Source organism: Dermacentor albipictus, chromosome 1, assembly GCF_038994185.2.
Source record: "Dermacentor albipictus isolate Rhodes 1998 colony chromosome 1, USDA_Dalb.pri_finalv2, whole genome shotgun sequence".
Taxonomy (NCBI): Eukaryota; Metazoa; Arthropoda; class Arachnida; order Ixodida; family Ixodidae; genus Dermacentor; species Dermacentor albipictus.
In genome coordinates this window covers 463,706,188-463,726,058 of record NC_091821.1, presented here as the reverse complement: position 1 = coordinate 463,726,058, position 19,871 = coordinate 463,706,188, and the positions used below count along the sequence as shown (strand labels likewise).

Here is a 19,871-nt window from a genome sequence, read left to right as displayed (position 1 = left end):
GCCATACACGAAGTGCAATGTGCGCTCAGTGAATCGTTTTGACGTTCCAGGCGTTGATCGCTAGGAAATGGGATGGGATCTGCAGCCGCGATGACGCAGCACATGGGGCGCTGTGCTGCTAAGAGCTAGGACGCCTGTTCGAATCCCACCAGAGGTGCCGAACGCATTCCGATCAGCGAAACGTCGTGTGCCGATCTTTTGGCGCACGTTCAAGATCCGGAGCCCCTCCCCCCCTATGTGACTTTTCTCATCGTCCCTGAATTTATTTGTGACGCCAACGTATATCATTCGGTTAGGGCGGGTCTACGTGTCATGTAAGGCAAGGCCTCGAACCAGGTCGTCCTGTGCAGAATAATATTACGACTTGGTATGCGCGGTTATCTGCAATGAGGTCCTTTACTGGGTGCCGTGCCAGGAGTAAACTGCCTGAACGGCATACCTCAGGTGTAATTTAAGGTGAACCACTCTTGAGGCAATCCCATTTCAAGGTATACACTTTAATGCAACGCTTAATCTGTGTAGACCGGTTACGTGCGTTTTGTTTTCCTTCTAAACTTCATTTTTTTCTTCACTTAGCGCAAGAGAGTTGAGAAAGTAGCGGAAGCAATAGAAGGTCGAACATATATATATATTTTTTTGTATGTGTCTGAGGGAGAGGGGTGTGTGGACCGACACTAGCACGACAGTCGGTTCCCCTCCTTCCCTTTATAGAATTTTGTGGCCGGAACCGCAGCACTGTTTGTCTGTTTATGTACGCCAAATATTTTAAATACTTTTCTTTTTCCTTTTTCGCATTTTGACCTTTCTTGCGAAGGAACAGTGCTCAAAGCTTGACATGTTTAGTGTCTGACTTCCTTAGAATGTTGTATAGACCTTCTTTATACCAATAAGCTATTAACTGGACGTGATCAGACGCTGTCCATAATCTATTAAGTCGCGGGAACGTGTGCAGGACAAGTGCCGCCACCTGTCTCACCGTTGCCTTCTACTGTGCCCTCCCCTTCTTTCTTTCTTTTTTTTTTGGGGGGGGGGAGCCTTTTTTAACATGTAATAGTGGCGACATTGCTATTTTAAAAGGGTAATTTACTAGTATAACTTAACATAATAGTGTTGCGCTTTAGCGTCCTTTGAACATAGTGGACAACGCTTTTGTTATACAAAGCGCAGTTCTTGAGCACGGTTTCCTAGCCGTGGTTTCACCGCGCCGATGCACTTACTGCGGCCTACTAACGCACACTGTCTGGTTGCTCTTTGTGTCGCTGCAGGCGGGTCTCTGACGCTGTGTCCGCTGGCCTCGGGCCTCAACACGTGCTGCACACAAGACACCGAGCTGAGGCTACGAGAGGCCGCCTGGGACCACTTCCGGTTCCGGCTCAGGGACGCCACGGCACCGCTGCGACGCTTCCTGGACGACAGCCTGGCCCTCTTCCGCGGTGAGCTTGCGCGCGCCTGCGGTCTCTTAAATTTCGCGTCATCGACTCGTGATAGGAATGAGAGTGTACGATTTCTAATTTTGTCTATTGCAGGTCTATTCCTTTCGTTTATTGCGCGTTTTTTGCGTTCGTCTATTAGAGGATTCTCGCTTTCGTTCCTTAAAGGTTTTCGCTGTTGTGTATTAGAGATTTTTTGTTTGTTTGACCATGCTTTCTCTTTGTTTTTATTGTTATCGGTGTTCAGAATGGAGTCTTTTTTTTCTTTTTTTTTGTTACGCTGTCTCGCGGCTTGCTGCCAATACACTTGGCTGAGGACCGCCTCAAGCTTTCTCGGCTATATAAACGATGCAGGCCTGCCAGTCTCTTTGATTCCTATCCCTATTATCTTTTTGGCACGAAGTACTATATGATAGTTAGGTTATTGTTAGGCGTTCAGCGACTAAAATATAGATCGCCAGATACGATCTCTCTCCGATATTCTGGCGCAGACCGTCGGGTGTCTTTGCGCGAAGCTTTTCTTGCTTGCTTCTTTTTTACTTTTTACAGTTAATACCTGATTAAAAAGCGCTTTGCTTGCGTTACGAGGACATTAACGGGTAGGTAATTCATTTAACCGCGCTCTTACAAGCATCGATTTGCTTCACTAGGTGGCCTATATTTGGCGGTAGCATGTATACTGCAGGCTTCGCAAATTTGTAGGCGCTCTTGATCCTACCGGATGTGTTCGTTCATTTAAACCCATTCGTACGCCGAGGTCAACAGCGCAGCGCGACAGTGACAGCTGTTATTAGCAGCTTTTTTTTTTACTTTCTTCCGTACTTTCCTGTACCAGTCCCGCAGGCTTCGACACTTGTCGCGGGAGAGCACGCCTCGGCAAATAACCCGCCACGTCCCCGCAGGTCATGCACGTACAAAGCCGGAGACACGTGGTCGTAAACTCTGGGCACCATTTATTGCGGCCATGCTGGCGACAGTGGCGTACAACGATACAGTGGGGGTGGTACAACGCGCATTAGGCGTTGATACCCTTGGATGATTTGTTTCATCTTGCTAGGAACGTTTCCGCATGTAGACGAAGGCTTAGCATAGCGTCGTCGCACTCCGGAGAAAGTCCCCGAGATTGACGGCTCATGAGCAGCGAGAGGTGGACTCGAGGTGGGTAAGTGCTAGCGCGGCTGGGCGCGCCACGCTAATTAATCAATGTTGCGGAGGCGAACACGCGCCGTGCACTTGGGTGATCCGCGAAGGCGCTCGTTCAGGCATCGACTCCAGTGCTGCGACGCTGTACAGCTGAGATAACAGGGCGCGCGTTAGCAGATATAGGCGTGGCGGAGTGCTCCGCTATGCAGCTGAAGGATTCGCGCGCGTTTTTCATTTTTTTTTTCACTTTAGAACGAGTGGTTGAGCGCGAGGTGTGGGGTGCGGTAATATAACTTCACAGGCGAAACGACAAGGACGGTAGGGGACCCCCGGCCGTTCCGCTTGGCCAGCTCGCAAGTACTGCCGGATAAAACGTTTTCTGTGTCAGCCGATTTCAGGTGTACCACGTTGCTCTTTTCTTTAAACGCTGATTGGCTTGAGCCAGAGGGCAGAATGCCCGTCGCTGCAGTGGGCTGTCGCGTTTATTTGCGCATAATAATGATAATAAGAATATGCTCAGCGGCACAGGTGAAGTGAACCGTACGGGTGGTTAAGCTATAGTATGGAACAGTAAAACATGGCTGGTGTGCGCAATGAGCTCTACGAGTACGACTTACGGGGTTTTGAATATGTAACCTCTCACGCGTTCCGTTCGTCAGGTACCGAGCCAAACGCTGACGGCACTTGGAATAGCTGTTTGTCCTACAGCGCAGCAAAGCACGATGGTGGCCCCTATCCTTGCTGAAAGTGGGGAGGAGCCGGAACACCTCCCTCCTATATAATCCGGTGTCCTCGTTGGGACCTGGTGTCACTTGCTGTCGTGTGCGGGAGTTATTCTACGCTGGAGTCCATTAAATTAACGCGTTACATTCTGTGTCAAATTCAAGACACCGGGATTTACTTCGCGGTACGGAGCTAGGAGTGCGAGTGGTGGGCCATGTGGGCATGTTAGTAGGGCGTCATATACGATGGACCGAAGGCGCACAGCCTTGTTGCTCCTCGGTTCATTGCGTCCTCGGCGTTATCCGTTTCTGTGCGTGTTATGACAGCGTTCGGATTATATCGCACTCGATAACTGTGGGTCGAGTGGAGTCATTACCGGCAGCTTTCGCGCGGCCAGGCCTGGTTGTAGCTATAGCAACGCTTACCGTCTTTCTTGGTGGGGATCATGACCGATAGAGCAGATTTCAATGTCTGTGGTTGCGAACAAACAGGACAAACACCTTCTAAGCTACTTGCCTTCCTTTAGAACATGAACAGCTTTCCCTACGCACCGCGCTAAACCGAGGCGATGGATCTCGGGACGATCGTCTCGCATATTTCGGCTGCAGAAGGTCACGAAAGCGCTGCTGCGGTTATTCTAGACTGAGCCGACCGTCTGTGGCAATTCACTAAGGCTCCGAATACGTCGGCGACTCTAACGCGCATCAACTCTTTCTCTTTATTATAGGATTCCCCCTGTTTCCCGTTCCCCCAGGGCTGGGTTAACCTTCCTGCTTTTTATTTATCATGTTCTTATTTCCTTTTAAAAGCAACAGGGCGAAGGGTGGGAGTCTCCGCATTGACAGCAGCGCCAAAGTACGGTACGATGATTTTTGTACTGCGGTTACCGAGCTGTTGCAATCTGAGCTAATCCGCTTATAGGCGAAGGGGCGGACAACGCGGAAGTTACGTAAGGCTGTTTCGACGTAGCGCGATGAGTTCACCGCCCGGAACCGACTCTGCAGCAGGGATGACGGCGGCCCTTTTTATAGGTAAGGCGGCACCGCCAATTTCGGCCCGGCACTGCGCTATCGTGTTTCTTGCCGAAAGCTACGGAGTTTCGACGTCCCGTAGGCACGCGGTGAGCGCGTCCATCAAACAAGATGGCGCGCCCCGCCGCAGGCCGGCTGCGGGCTAAACGCGGCCCAGCCACGTCGTCGGGATCGGGTCGGGCCCGCGCCGTCGCGGGAATGTCGGAATTGAGATAACACGGAGTGGCCGGCGCGGTGGGCCACCGACGCTCATGCCGGACCGGGGTGGGCGGCTGTGCCTATACGTCGAGCAAAATAAGGAAAAGAAAAAGCGGAAAGAGAGACAGAGAAAACAAGAAAAGAGGAACTGGACGGTCGACTCCCGCGGGCGCGGTGTAGGAGAGAGACACCCGACAAATCGAGGAACTCTTCGGCGCGCCGCGCGAGAAGAGATTACGCGCGGGCCCTCCTCCTGGGAATGCCGTGCTCGTCCTGTCGCGCTCGGTGCCTTTTCTTTTACCTTCGGCCGCTCGGGCGTGGGAAGGAAAGAAAGAGAAGCGGAAAGGAGGGAAGCGCCGCTGTTGCGACGTGTTGTAGGAGCGCGCTGGGAACCGCATTCCGCGGATTCTGAGCGATCGCCTCTTAATCCCGGCGTCACCCGTTTATAGTTAAGCCTCCGCGCCGGTCGACGACCTCCCCCCTTTTCTTTTTCGCCGTGCCGAGGTGCCACCGTCGCCGGGGGCCTAGCTACGCCGTGCAGTCGGGTGTCTGCGCGGGCGTCTCCCAGCGCCGATGTCCTCCACGCGGCGTCCTCGAGGCGCCGGTGAGACGTAGAGTGAAGACATTCACGGCGGACACACGATGTCTCGGCGACCGGTCGCTTACATTTTCCTTAATGCGTGCCAGCTGTAAACGCCATCGAAATGAATCGTTACCAACTCGGCCGAGTTTCAACACTTCTGCGCTATATTATGAACGATGTTTGGTGTTGGAACGATACTGGAGTTTGGTGTATCTGCTGCGAGGCTTTCTTCTGGGATTTTCTCCGAGGTACAGTCTGGTACATACTGAGCTTTAAAACATTTTGCTTTTGTTACCGTTCTACTGTCACTCCATATCGGCAACCGCAGGCTGCGCGTGCGCAGTATTTGACCGCCCGTGCGTACTTGGCGCAAAATGGTAAAGGGTAACGGTATAATAGTAAAGCTATGTTAACATGCTTCATTACGATCTTGACTCCGTAAGCACTTATATAAGTGAGGCCTTTCTGGGAGGGGTCGCGAAGCGACCTTGCTTATAGCGCCGGTATAACATGGACACGTAATAAATTAATTTAAAGTAAAATAATTTAAATTAACTGGATTCCAAGGGAAGGGAAGCGTAGCAGGGGGCGACAGAAAGTTAGGTGGGCGGATGAGATTAAGAAGTTCGCAGGGACGAAATGGCCACAATTAGTACATGACCGGGGTAGTTGGAGAAGTATGGGAGAGGCCTTTGCCCTGCAGTGGGCGTAACCAGGCTCATGATGATGATGACGATGATGAACTTAAATTTAATTTCGCGGTTTCACGTACCAAAGCCACAATGTGATTATGATGCACACCGTAGTGGAGGACTCTGGATTAATTTTTACCCTCTGGCGGGGTTCCTTAACGTGCACCCAATGCAAGATCCTTGCATTTTGCCTCCATTGAAATGCGGCCGCTGTTTCCGGAATTTGATCCCACGATCTCGTGCTTGGTAAGGCAATGCCAAAGCCACTAAGCAGACGCTGCCGGTCATGGTGGCGTATTCGCAGGGACAGCGTTTGGCGCATTATATGTGTGCAGATGACTGGTTACGTCTGAGAAACTGCTCCGTTCTGCAACAAGATGATTCAAAGGCACATACATGTTATTAACGCGTCAATGTTGTACTGACAGATCACGTACGAAGATAATACATGCATCAGTCGCCTTCTTTTTGTTTTCTTTGTTGTTTGGTAACGTAATCCGTCGCTGTGAATCACGGCGGATAAACAAGGCGCATTGAAGTCAGTCGCGAACTGATCTCGAAAATGCGGAGCCGCTGGTGGGATTTCTTTCAGTGCCCCTTTAGTCTATCTACAACAAAGATTACACGGTAACGTCCTTTGTTACGTAAATACTTCCGAAATCTGAACTGTCGCTTGAAAAAAAAAAAAAAATACACGTAAGGTGGGCTTCTCCTGAGAAAGCATACTATTGCGGAGAAGCCAGCTTTTACGAGTGGGTTTGAACGGTCTGCGACTGCACGCACGCACGCAGTGAGCTTCTGAGGCATGCGCATGAACAGTAGACAGTGGAATTGCCCCTGTAAAATACACACTGTGTAACTGTCACCTCTTGCGCGTTATGACAATGAGGACGTCTCCTTGCGTGCCACGGTGACGGTCACGTGCTGCGAATTTCGCATCGTCCTGCGTGACTTTACCAGCTTGACATTTGTTATATATTACGAAGCGCGACGAGCAGCCTCTGTCTTGATTTCCATATTTCTTTACCCCTGGCTTTGATGGACGTGCGAGCGCTTCAGTGAACATTTACAAAGTATTCTTTCAATGTTCTGTGTTTGTTAATTTCGCGGTGACGGGTTGGTTACGGTAAAAAAAAGAATGAAAAGCATGATTCTAATTCTTGTTTTTTATTCGTGCCAAAACTCGCACGCAGGTACATCACTGTGACGTCAATGATTTCAAACTATTGTCCCGTATAATGGCCATTGTGATGCAGTGAATGTTCTCAAAACATGCTAAATTTGGTCCTTGGCTCCATCAAAATACGATGTAGTCCCATATCGGCCGCTAAAAAGACAATTACCTAGACTCGGCCGAACGGCGTCGAAATTCGTGGCGTCACGATGAATTGGTGCGGGTTATTCATGGCGCGTCGGGCGCTCGCATTTCGTCCTTGCCACTTTTTTCTGGCTCATGAAACATCGCTTCTCGGCTAAAGAGTGGCTTTCTCGGTATTATACGACCGTAATTTACCAACACAAATCAATTTACTTTTCTCTTTAGGGTTTTTTTAAGTGCTCCCCCCCCCACCCATGTTTTTTTTTTTTTTTGCCAACACCGACCTTAGATGTTGTGCACAACATCCGATGCTCGCTTTAGGCTCGCCGCCGGGCCGTTTCGTCGCACACTTTGAAGCCGCCTGTACGCGTCCCCAAGTCGAGACCGGCTCCTGCGTGTTTACAAGTCAACTTCTAAACGCTAACACCCCCACCTCCCGCACCCCAGCTTCTCCCGGTTCTTACGTTTGTAAAGGAAAACCACTGTTTTGCTTGCAACGTTCGTGTCGAGGAAGTTCCCGGTGCGAGGCAGCGCTCTCGTTATGCGTGGACGAGTCTCTGGACTGTCGCGTCGCGGTTGCAGCACGTGGAGAGATGCGCGCGCAGGTCCTGCGGTGCCAGTTGCTGGAGGCGCCGTGGAAAACAACGCGGACCTTGGGCTGCGGCGACCCACTCGGCGGCGGAACTGTACTAATAACTTTGAATTTATTAAATGCGAAATCAGCTGCTAGGTTAGAGTAGGCGGGTTGTTAGAATAAAAAGGAAATGTAATCTTGAGCGCGTGCACGAATGAAAAGTAAGGCGATAACTCGCAGCACAACGAAAATCGAACTAAGCACTTCACGGAAGAAGGTCGATGATGTTATCGCGGTGATGACAACCCGCCGTGGTTGCTCAGTGGCTATGGTGTTGGGCTGCTGAGCACGAGGTCGCGGGATCGAATCCCGGCCACGTCGGCCGCATTTTGATGGGGGCGACAACACCCGTGTACTTAGACTTGGGTGCACGTTAAGGAACCCCAGGTGGTCGAAATTTCCGGAGTCCACCACTACGGCGTGCCTCATAATCAGTAAGTGGTTTCAGCTCGTAAAACCCCATAAGTAAATTTTTAATTAATCGCGGTGATGGCGATGAAATTAAGGTAAGTGTCGCGTCTGCCTGCTCAGGGGGATTCTCCAAGAGTCGGGTGGATTTCATAAACGTACCAGAAGGACCAATTTAAGGTAATTACTGTAATAACAAAAATAATTAGATGAACACAAGTAAAGTGTATCTTTTCCGTTTATAGTCATTCTACATGAACAAAAGCGCAACTCGTTACCAATGCTATCACCGATGAAAGAGATAAAATTCGCGAACTAATGTCGCTGTGTAGGGTGATATATATATATATATTGACGCAGCTCAACACACCCGCAGAACAGGAGTGGTCCAGTGGCATGTCAAGCTGTGTCGCAGTGGAAGGTAGCGTGTCTTCTTTCTAATCTTATACGTATTGTTTTTGTTTTTTAGCGCCTTTAATCAGGAGGACCGTGTCGATGATAAAGCAGTCCGCGCGGCTAGAAAAAGTGGACCAACTGAAATGCTGTGAAGGCAGCAGTCAAACAAGCTAGGCATCGTAGCGACTCTCCCCGACGTGTGTCGTCAGCCACTAGTCGCAGTTCCGGGAACAGTTCGCTTAATTATGGCTGCTGATATTGTTATTGGGAGCCAGGTGAACAATTTTAATGCGAAAGCATTATGTGCCCCATTACGCCAAAATCCGTTGGCGTGGGCGTGACCGAAAGATCGTACCAACAACAGCCGACGGCGCATAGAGTAAGAACACGTAAGAAAATGCTCGGATAGACGTCAAATTTCTCAGGGAGGTTCCTGTAAACAAAGTAAATGATGACTTTGAAAAGAAAATTTTTGTACATTTCGGTCTGGGTGGGAATCAAACAAGGGTCTCCGGGTTGCGAGACGATAAGGTTTCCCGCGCCGCGGTGGCTCCATGCTTCTGGCTAACTAAAGGCGTGGCCTTGCGCGTGCGTCATTCGGCACGTGACGGCGCAAAGAATGAGGAGGGGCTGGCGCTACGTCATGCTTGTAAAACGAGCCTGTTCATGACGTTCCGAGTTCTATAAACGGTATAAAGCTTTCGCATATTCCCACACGTAAGCAGTTTTAAGTGTCTGCGGAAGTATTTCTAAAAGGAAGATGACGGTGATGGAACTCTGTCAATTGAGAGCAGACGAACTTGTCTGGTCGCCTTCCCTGCGCGACTGAGGAAACCGTGTGGCATGGCCGCCTGCCTTGCCCTGTTCGCCATCTGACGCTGGCCATATGGGTTGAGGCTGGTGAGCTGGTTCCCCCACTGCTCCGGTATGTAGGGTGGGGAGAAAGGGAATTTCGTCAGTTTGGTCTCATTCCTATACCATGTGGTTCGGGGTGTTTGGTGTGCGGCAGAATTTTCAGTGCGCGTTCGTAAAGTATGGGCGAAACAAGATTGTATTTCGTTCCGTGTGGGAAAGTGCTAATTTGCAGTTGTAAGTCATGGCGGCCTCTTTCGAGAGCTTCGTATGAAAAAATAAAAAATAAGAGCGCACGGAAAAACATAAATGCAAGAAAGACGAGGGACCAGTCCTTCCTTCTGTCGACTTTCTTTCGCTCTTCTTTTCCTTATTTAAGCGTATTCCCATCCATTTTTCTGAACGTGTACCAACTCGTGCAACAGTTTACCTTGCTGGCTTCCGGCAATCACCTAAAGTACAGTCTGAAAGGTGAATTGATAGCAATAGCAAAGTATTAGGTAGTTACACGATGTAAGCATCAAAATTAGCTGTCATTTTTTTCACTTACGAAGAATCCTTGCGTAAAAACTTACGAACAACTCACGAAGTAAAAATGTTTTTTCCTAATTCGGTTCCAGGTTGTTAAAAGGGCATTGCCCATTTGGCCGCGGTTGTGGCTATCGCGAGCTCCCTGTCGCCCAGGCACTGAACCGAACGAATCTTAAACCTTTTGGTTCAGAGAAACAATGGGCGGGTGAAGTCGAAAGAGAACGACAAAATGCGGGCGTTCTTACTGAATTTCCAACGTTCCGCACCCTCCCTTTCAGAGCTGGTCTGCAGGAGGGCATCGCCGGGACATTCACAACGGTACGCGCGGCGTCCGGTCATCCGGCGACCGGTTGTGTGCCGCATGGGAGACGCACACCGTGTGAACGCGTCTTTCTCTGCGTCCACCGCGTTATTTTTTCTTTTTCTTCTTTTCTACTCAGAATTGCGCTTCTCGAACGCCGTCGTTCGGCGGAGCCACCCCACAACGCGTAACGAAGACGGTGGCTCGGGCGAAGTATTAATAAGACGTCGTGGGAATGGACCGCACACGACCGTGACCGGAAAAACATAAGAAGTAAATAAGGGTACAGGAAACAGTGCAATTTCCTTGACAGACGCAATTGGAATAATTACCTCTCCGCCACGTTAAAGAGCCTCCTCCGTAATATACCTTTCGTCGAAGCCGCAGTTTATCCTTTATTTTATTACTCGTTTTTCGTCTGCGTCTCGTAGGCGCTCTTCCCTTTCGTTACGGCAGCACGTGCGCGCAGTAAATATGCTGGAGGCGGAAACGCATCTCGCGTTAGTCTGCAGCACGTGCAGTGCATACGTTGCTCGAGCAGCGGAGCGTTATAACCGCGCTGCGCTTAGCTCGTTCCTCCTTCTTTCTTTATTTTTATTTTTCATCAGCTGCGTTTGCCAACGTGCTGCAGTCTTCCTTGCGAGAGAAAACTGGCCAATCGCCGTTCTCGGCTTGCTTTAGGCAACAGAAAGGGTTGGCGCCCCCACGAGGACGCAGGAAAGGCATTGGAAACGCAACAGCTAGCAGAAAAGAGTGCTTCGTTATCCTGCTTGATATACTTGGGTATTTTATGGGCACGAGGCTATCGCCTTTTCCTTCTCTACTCGTATATGGCAGTTATAGCCGCTTCCCTAACAAGCGGTCGAATTCAAGAAGCGTCTCGCTCGTAACGGCTGTTTGCTATTGGCCAGCCGCCTTCGTAAATAGTGATGCAGTCATAATGGGAACAGCGCGAACAAGACGACGATGGAGTGAAAGGACACAGGACGAGCGCTGTCCCGTGTCCTTTCACTCCGTCGTGCGCTCTTGTGCGCGCTGTTCCCATTATGAATGTGTACCAACTCGCCCAACTTTCCACTTTAATACAGTGATGCAAACTTAGATGCATAGATGCAAACAAATAGATTGATAGAAAGATAGATAGTCCCCGGACAATGTCTTTGTCAGTACAATTCTGGTTTTAATTAAACACAGAAATGTCCAGGAGCTCCAGAACATTTCTGTACTGAAGTATAATCCTGAACAACGCGACCAACACCGAGATTGGTTGGCGCCGTCCCTTAGAAATAGTTCTGGCGTAAGAACGTTTGTCGATAGGGGTTACGTAAGAGCATTTTTTTATTTTTTATTCTATTTTCCCATCGTCACTGGCTGCCATGACACCACGTTATCGCCTGGTGTTTACCACTCGTTGCAGTGGGCGATTTGAAAAGGATAGAATAGGAGGAAAAGGATGTCCGCACAATACGGCTCAAGGAGCCGAATTCACAAAACTTTTCGTTCGTAAGTGCTGTTTGCCATCGGCCGGCTGCCTTTGCTAGGACACTGTACGTTGACGTCAATCCGCGATCAGTCCTTATCGAGAGACGGAGAGATAAAGAAAGACTGAAGCTTGGCGATCATGCGACTATCCTGTAGGTTGTCAGGTTGGCGGAGAGTACAAGACGTACAGAAGACGAGTGGTCACCATTTGGTCAGAACCTGGCATACGCCGTGGAATTGTACGAATTGTTGGAAGCAGTGGCCGAGTTGTTTGAAGTTAGAAACAAACGGACAAGCAAGCAAGCAATTAAACGTTCACTTCACTGCTGGACCGTAGCCACTGATTTAACAAGTGACCAGCAGCGCATGTTTCCCGCAGCGGCTGACCCCCGATGACCTGTCCTGAAAGGACAGTGTGCACTGCAGGCACCAGTGACCGGAGTGTGCGCAGCGCCAGCGGATCTCGAAGTCGTCTTGGAACTAATGAAGCGACAGCGAGCGCTTGCCAGTTGGCACGCAGTGTTGCGTGAGAAGCTACCTTCGCATTTTGTATTTAATGACCAGCAGGAAAACGCGGTTACGAAGAGCTTCCGGCGCTTGCCATCTCTGTCTTTCGTGTGATTTGCGTGTAAGGTCTCGCAGCACATTTGCCTGCAACCCCGCGCGTGTGTCTGCGGGAGTTTGCATATGCATTGCCGCCAGTTGAGACAAATGTCTGATCACGAAGGAGCCCATTCGTTGGGGGTTTGAACGACCACTTGGCGGGCGTCGACGTCACGCGCGGAGTAGAACTCTGGGACTGTGCTTGCAGTGCGTCCCTCGCGCAAGTCGCTGGCACGAGCCGTGGGAATTCAGTAACACACCGCGGAGTTCATGCGCGGGTGGTGCTCTTGCTGTACCGCAGCCAACGGGCGTGCTCTCTCACGCACTCTCACACCGAGCCCAACTCGCACGACCACGGACGGCATCGTGGTCGTCGTGATGGCTGGGATGCCGCAGTCAGCCACCGGTGCGCTGGCTTATGGCACCCCGGACCTGTGCTGCCAGACACTGCGGCGCGGCCCTCGGAACGCAACGTTGGCGGCCGGCCAGCAACTGCGCTATGGCGGCTGCTCACGGTGGCGGCTTTTTTCAGCGGCGGTGGCGGCGCGAGAACCCAACTTTAGCCGCGCTCGGCCCCAGTTCGTCTCTTCGCGGGTCCATGGCCGCCGCAGTGCTCGATCCGCAGGCAGCAGACGTGCGGTCTTCGGGCGCTTTTTCTTTCATCCTTCGCCACCGGGACGGCGGCGCGCAGTTTTTTTTTCTTCGTTCCCTCACCCTTCTCGGGGCGTCGTTTCTTTGCGGGGCTCGAACGTGTCTCGGCGTTCGTTTGTTTGCCCGCGAAGCGAGCGTTCGCGCATGGAGGAATGCGAGCGCGTTACAGCTTCCGCGTCATCGCCTGCCTTGCATGCGCCTGCTTACTTTGGTTTCGAGCGGGGCGAGCCACCTCTTCCCACTCTTCCTCCCGCGGCGACGTCTTCGTCGCGGTGCGGTTTCAAGCTTCCATACCGTTCCAGCTTCGTCACGCGGTTACGGCTCCGGACGCAGTCTGCGTTCCGACCGGTCCAGGAAAAAAAAAGGCTTTCGGCAGGCGCTGAGAGAAAAGATTCCGGCGCGCACCGAGACCCCTCCGCGGAGCGGCGGGGGTTGTTTCTTGGCCAAACTTACTACAACTGTCCCCCAGAAGAGAGCGACAACTATTTTGCATCTCTGTACGCTGGCTGCTGGTTTTGCGCAGCCAACCGTGTCTGTCGTGGACGTGGCGGATGCGGGGCCCGTCTATTGTCGACGCTGGTTACGTTGGTTGTTATTGCGCATTCTTTCCGCTAGTGCGTTGGGCGGGCAGGAGGCGCGCATAAGTTCCAAGCCGCACGGGATCGCCTGGTCTTCCCAGCAACTTGGTTATAGTTAGAAGGCAAGCAGCAACAACTATCTGCTGCACGCATAAACAAACGCACCGCAGTCGGGTGTTGGTCGGGGTTATCTGCCTGAACGCGGTAGCACGGGTTCGAAAGAGAAAACCCTCCTCTACGACGCCGAAAGAACTTCCTGGTCGCGTGGTTGCGGAAATAATCATTCCACTCAACCGTATTCTCAACAAGATATAAGAGAAAAAAGAAAAGCTTAGCAGGTTTCCCTGAACTATTGTGTCCTTGCAAGCTTACTAAACGTTGGGGTAAAGAGAGAGGGGAAGAAAAGGAGCGGGAGAAGGGGAAGATTACGGGGAGGATAAGGACAGAAATGTAGGTGCGCATAAAAAAGAACTAAAATGACACTGTAAGCACTTATTACAGTCGCATATCCAGTTCACTTTCACAAATACAAAAAAAAAGAAAGGAAAGAGCCACGATAGTCTTCGTGGCCAGAAAACACTACGCTGTGTGCCTGCATCGGATGCGAGTGAAATGCTAAGCGTCCAGCGCACGATTGTTCCCAGCCAGAATACCTCGCCGTTGCCGGGTGATTTAATCTAAACGAAACCGACACACACAGAAAAGAAAGAAAGAAAGAAAAAGAACTTGGCTGTTTAGGCATGCTTTACAGCACGCAGCTGATATGCGGCGCATCCGGCGGGCGGAAGTCCATATTTAGGGACAATCTCTTCAGGTCGTGGCTTATCTGCAACAATGCCTTCTCCTGCCAGGTGGGTCTCTCGTTCACGTGTAATGTTAGGTGCACTTGTTTGCAGCAGTTCTCGGTTGCGTCGTCATACTCCTTATCGCGGCGAATATGGGAGCACGACGGGCGCTCGAGGAACTGTGCATTTCGCCGCGTGACCCCAGAGTGATCATACGTTCCAGCTACGGCTTCCGGAGCTGTACTCCTCCGGGTGCACCGGTACAGAGACAGTCGCAGACGAAGCAGGCGTCCCAGCTTGCATCATCGCCGTAGTCACAACACCACAGCGACGGTAACGCGTATGAAATCCGCCCTTGACGTTACGTTGTTTACTACGAAAACTGCCCGGGAGATTTGACGCCTTATAATACTTTCTTCCATAAGATGTACTTCGACAACCAATACATTGACGTTCTTTTTTGTAGCTCCTCCGCAATTCGTATCGCGTACGCCGCCTGTGTCATGCGCGAAAGGTTTTCGTTTCCTAGCTAGTACAAAACTGCATTTTTTTTTCTTTTTTAAGTTAAACCAGCTGCCCCATGACTATTGCGAGTATCGCGAATGAGTGTCGTTTTAAGCATTGCATAACTAATCCCATTGCACTTCAAGAACTTAACACAGTCTTGTGTGTAATTGCATTCCGATCTTTTTGAAGTTGCAGTGTTAGGCTTTTTATATTTGTATTATTGCGTAATGTCGTTACGTCTTTAATTACTCTGCGTTGTCAAACAAAAAAATTGTTTTGTACCGTATTTATGTAGACACGCGTGTTTCATGGCTAACGTCCCCTCCGCCCTCTATAATTGCGACTGTTTATGAGGCTAAAAACGAAGGAATTGAAATGAGATGAAACATCAGACGAGACAAGTTTTCTCTACGTACGGCTTCGGTCCCTCTTAGGGCCCATTGCGACGTGAAGTACGCCATTAGTGTGAGCTTGTGGACGCAAACTCGTTGGCCTTCCCAATTTTCTGCGCACGCTTTCAGCGGATGAAATAATCTTCAGCGGTAGTCAGCGTGCAGACCAAACCCCAAACGCCTCCCTCCCCACCTTCGTGATATCCGGCTCTTGCGGCTTCTGTTTTGGCTTGCGTCTCTATCTGTGGCCCCATTAAACGAGCGAGCGTCGAGATGCACGAGGGATTCTCCTAATTAAAACGAGCGTAAGATGTCTATATACGCCGCGTCCGTGGGGGACATTCAACGCTTGATGTCAAGTTAATGAGAAAAAAAAAAGCAGTGAGAAGGAGGAGGAGGATGACGCAGTGGAAGAGAAGGGCGTGGCGTCGTGGTATTTGGGCATGTAGGTCCTTGGGGACCACCCAGATCAGCCGACCCACACCGGCGAGTCGCAGATGTCGCTTGTCACTCGATGAAAAGCAAGAACACTGGCTGCGCAGCCGGTGGAAGTCGTCTGCTGCGAGTCGTCCGGTTCGACCAGAGTTGGGTTGCCTGGCAGCGCCCTCTTCTGGGCGACGATATTTCCGTGGGCTTCGTTGCTTGCTGAAAATAGTCCTCGCGTGAAGAATTTGGGCTTATAGGAGCTTAGGCTTCAAAGAACGAAAAAAGATCGCGAGAAGGGTTCGTCTTGCTCATGCGTTCCCTACTTTCCGTTGGAAGTCTTCTGATGTTGAAAGAATGCAAGAGAAAGTTCGAACGAGTTTATACGGACAAGTTCCAGGATTAGCTGAAGAATTCACTGTGATCTATTATAGAAACAATTTGCGGTACCATGGTTGTTGCGGCTTGTGCGCTACTTGTAAGGTGAAATGACTTTAACATATGTACCTCTGAAAAAGCGCGTGCTTAGAGCAAGTTTTTAGAATATAAGCGTGCTGGTGTCTCCCCGTCTTCTCCCTCACTTTTTTTTCTCTTCTTTTTTTTGATGGTGTGTCCGCGTGATTCTGCGAATTTTCGCAGGTTGCAGGTATGATGTTGTGAAACTTGTGCTATTTGATATTTGATGTTGTTCTGCGTTACCTTGTAGAAATTTGCGGCAAGTAACTCGAGCCGTACATGATTGACCGTGCTTGAGCTCGTGACCTTCAAAAGCACAAACATCGAAAGCTCGCTTAACAAAACTGATCACTGCAGTGTGGCATACGTTTTTTTTTTCTTAACCTGTAGGGGTGAATGAAAGGAAACTGTATAGCGGGCTATTTACCACCCATAAATGTCTTCATAACTACAATGAAAGAATCGCCCATTAACGGGGGTCATTTCTTTACGTCAACATTTATTGCTTTGACATAATATAAGCAGGAGTTGTGCGCGGGAATATTGCTCAGGTGCACAGTTTCGATACCTTCCCACCTTCCTGTCATCCAAGCGGTACCAATCAGACATTAGGTCACATGCAGTGTGCTTATGGCTATATAAATAAATAAATAAATAAATAAATAAATAAATAAATAAATAAATAAATGAAGGAAAATTTGGGAGCCCGCTTAAATCCGTGTAGTGAATGGCGAGCCTATTTCGAGACATCGACTTTTTCGACCCGATACCCGGTGCTGTCGCGAGGTGACCCAATTTCCTTGTGGCTTCCGGCCTATAGCTCCGTGCTGTTTCTGCCAGCCTGGCCATCGCGTTTCGGCGCGCGCCTCCTGCAGGGCGAATAATAATTAGATATAATTAGAGAGCTTCGGCAGCGCTCCGTATGCGGGTCCGCCGCCTTCCCTGTGCATTGCCGCCCCGTCCGCACAGATGCCGTATAGCCCCGAACGCCAGAGTATGGCCGAAATACTTAGAAGTCGCGTCAGTCCAAAATATCATAGCAGATGTGTCTGACACTTGTGACCGTTTCTTCGTTATACCATTTCCCCGGCCTATTCACGTGGTGTGTACTTTCGCATCCAATCAATATGGCCCGCGTGTCGGTGCCGTTTTCTTGTGCCTGGGTAATATCTCGCTCTTTTATTTGAACTCGGCAGAGCTGGTGATCGTAGGCATTGGAGACTCTCGTGTGTTCACATATGTACGCACCTGCAGCTTCCTCGTGTGCGCGCATATAGTGATCTGACTACTCTGTTGCTTTCGCCACACAAAAGCGGACGACGCTCGCCATGACTCGGCCGTTTATTTTTATGCGAAGCATATTACGAGAGCTCAACCCAGCTCCTCAGGCGCGGCGGTGTCGCCTTGAAACCACGTGACACCGTGACGTCACGACAGAGGAGAAGTGGCTTTGGCTCAACTCTTGCAAGACGGGCTGGGTGGGAATCGAACCAGGGTCTCTGGAGTGTGGGACGGAGACGCTACCACTGAGCCACGAGTACGATGCTTCAAAGCGGTACAAAAGGGCCTCTAGTGAATGCGGTGTTGCCTTAGAAACGAGCTGTTTCTAAGGCGTGCGTCTCTTGCTCAGGCGCACATTTCGTTGCCGCGCCGAACGCTGCTTTGCTCGACGCTCACCGCGCCCAATGCGGGGCGCGTAGTCGCTGCCCTGTAGCCCATTGTCTTACACCCCTTGGCGGGTCGACGGGAACGCTGTCGCGTTCCACTCTTGAAGGCGAAGCAGTAATGCATGAGTTGTTTCTTCGTCTAGCCGAACCAAATATAGCCAAGAAACAGCAGTTCACCAGGCTAAACAGTGGTTCAACAACTAAAATAAAGGCTAGTATGCTTCGCATCCTGGGCTTAACCTTACCTAAGCCACAGCCATTTTTTTTTCTGCAGTGCAGGAAATTGGGAAGGAAGGAAAGAAAGAAAGAAAGGAAGAAAGGAAGAGAAAGAGGCACAGTGCTTTGACAGAAACGGTCGAAGTCGAGACGCGCCGCGCGCTCCAGGGGAAGGCGACGTCGTCGATCATATGCACGCAACCCCTCCCCTTTTCCATCCACCCTCCCTTCGCCGGATCGAGGGAAATTGATTTCTCCTCTTTTTTTTCCCCCGCCGCGAACTTTCGCTTCGGAACGAGATCCAGTGAAGCGCTTCTCTTTGCTTACCTTTCCGTGAGGCATGCGCGAACTTTTTTCCCCCGCAGAAAAACCGTTCCTGTAGCTGCGCCAGCCAAACACCAATTTTCCGATCCGGGTGAGCGGCGAGACGGCAGTGCTCGAATCTCTCGCGAGTATTTGCTTTGTTAGGCAGCTTACCGGTTCGTTTATAAGTTTTTGTTTATTTTAACACTGTAAAGCCGTGCCAGTCAGTCGTTTGATTATGCCCGCGAAGTTGTTTTCCCTCGCTGAAGCCGTGTTTTCATTGCATGAAACTATGGCTATGCCTCTACGCGGAACCATGGGAAAGAAAGACTAAAAGCGCCCAGAATTCGCTTAATTATACGTCTGGATTTTCGCCGAACTGTGTACGACCGTCTGCGCCCTGCTCTGCGTAGAAAAAAACATAAGCAGGGGGAGGGAGCGAAGCGATATAGTGATGGAACGGGCCATGCGGGTGTGTGCCCGAGAATTAAAAAAAAACAAAAAAAACAAGAAGGAATTGCGGAAAGCGAAGTTGATGATCGTAACGTTATTTTTACTGTTGTAAGTGCGAGTCGAAAGAACCGACGAGAAAAAATAAATAAATGAATGAAAGGCTTACTCCAGCCGCGCTGCATTGCAGTCTGCGTCCTCGCATTTAGATTTTCTGTCCGCATTACCGCCCCTGTCGCCGGTCACGTCGCCAGTATAGACCGTTTTATTGAAATCGCCGCCATTTTGCGATCGCAGCGCCGTCTGTCCTGCGGCGCCATGCTGGTATGTGGGATCACGCTGGAGGATGCATGGCGAACGTGCTGTTGACGACGAGTGGCAAGTTTTCGCGCTTTCGCGAGAGGTGTCAACAAGTTGTTTGGAATGGGAAACTTTTTGGCGTGTCCTTACTAAGCTTTTAGCTTCGATATAGCCGCAATATGGAACGGCAACGGACCTAGAGGCGCACCTGCAGCTGCTCTGCGCACGATAGGAATAGGAGGCGAGTGAAGTTTGAACATTGTGGATACGTAACCTATACATGTCACATATTATTATTGAATGTCTAGCCTTGAACTATGTTAAGGTATCATTCAGGCGACAACAATCAGAGGTGTCTCCATGTGTCATGCGGTGGGCCGTACCAGCGTACATCCCAATTCAGGTATAACTGCGAAGCTCCGAGAAAACACGCTTTGCTAGTTTTCGCGCTCCTAAAATTTACGTGGTACGAGTTTCGTCTAAATATTGTTTATTGGCACTCGGGCATCAACTTTTACAAAAATAAAGAACTGTGAAATAATTCGATCGATAGGGCTGTTAACACGGATAAAATGAGCTTATGATAGTGGCTGCGAATATGCCGCGATCAACCAGACCCACGCGACGCGTTGAAAGGTGATGGGCACTCTTAGGTCTCGAATGGTACCTGTGCGTGCAAAGGCAACTCGCCTACTCGAGATAACTGAAAAAAACTACTCTTTCAACAGCAACTTTATTTTCTGCAGCAATACAGCGCGCGATGAGCGGCGTCGACAACTTGCCGGCAAGATACGGAAGCACGGGTGAAACCCATGCGA

General features: G+C 50.3%; 1 protein-coding gene across 1 annotated transcript in view; it reads left to right on the top strand.

Annotated features, from left to right (window-relative positions):
- The window catches only part of LOC135905597 (glypican-5-like), a 174,511-nt gene that overhangs the window by 86,755 nt on the left and 67,885 nt on the right, over positions 1-19,871 (top strand). Inside the window, exon 2 of the mRNA XM_065436546.2 lies at positions 1,266-1,433. Within this exon, the coding sequence (XP_065292618.2) occupies positions 1,266-1,433 (168 nt within the window). The remainder of the gene's footprint in view (positions 1-1,265; positions 1,434-19,871) is intronic.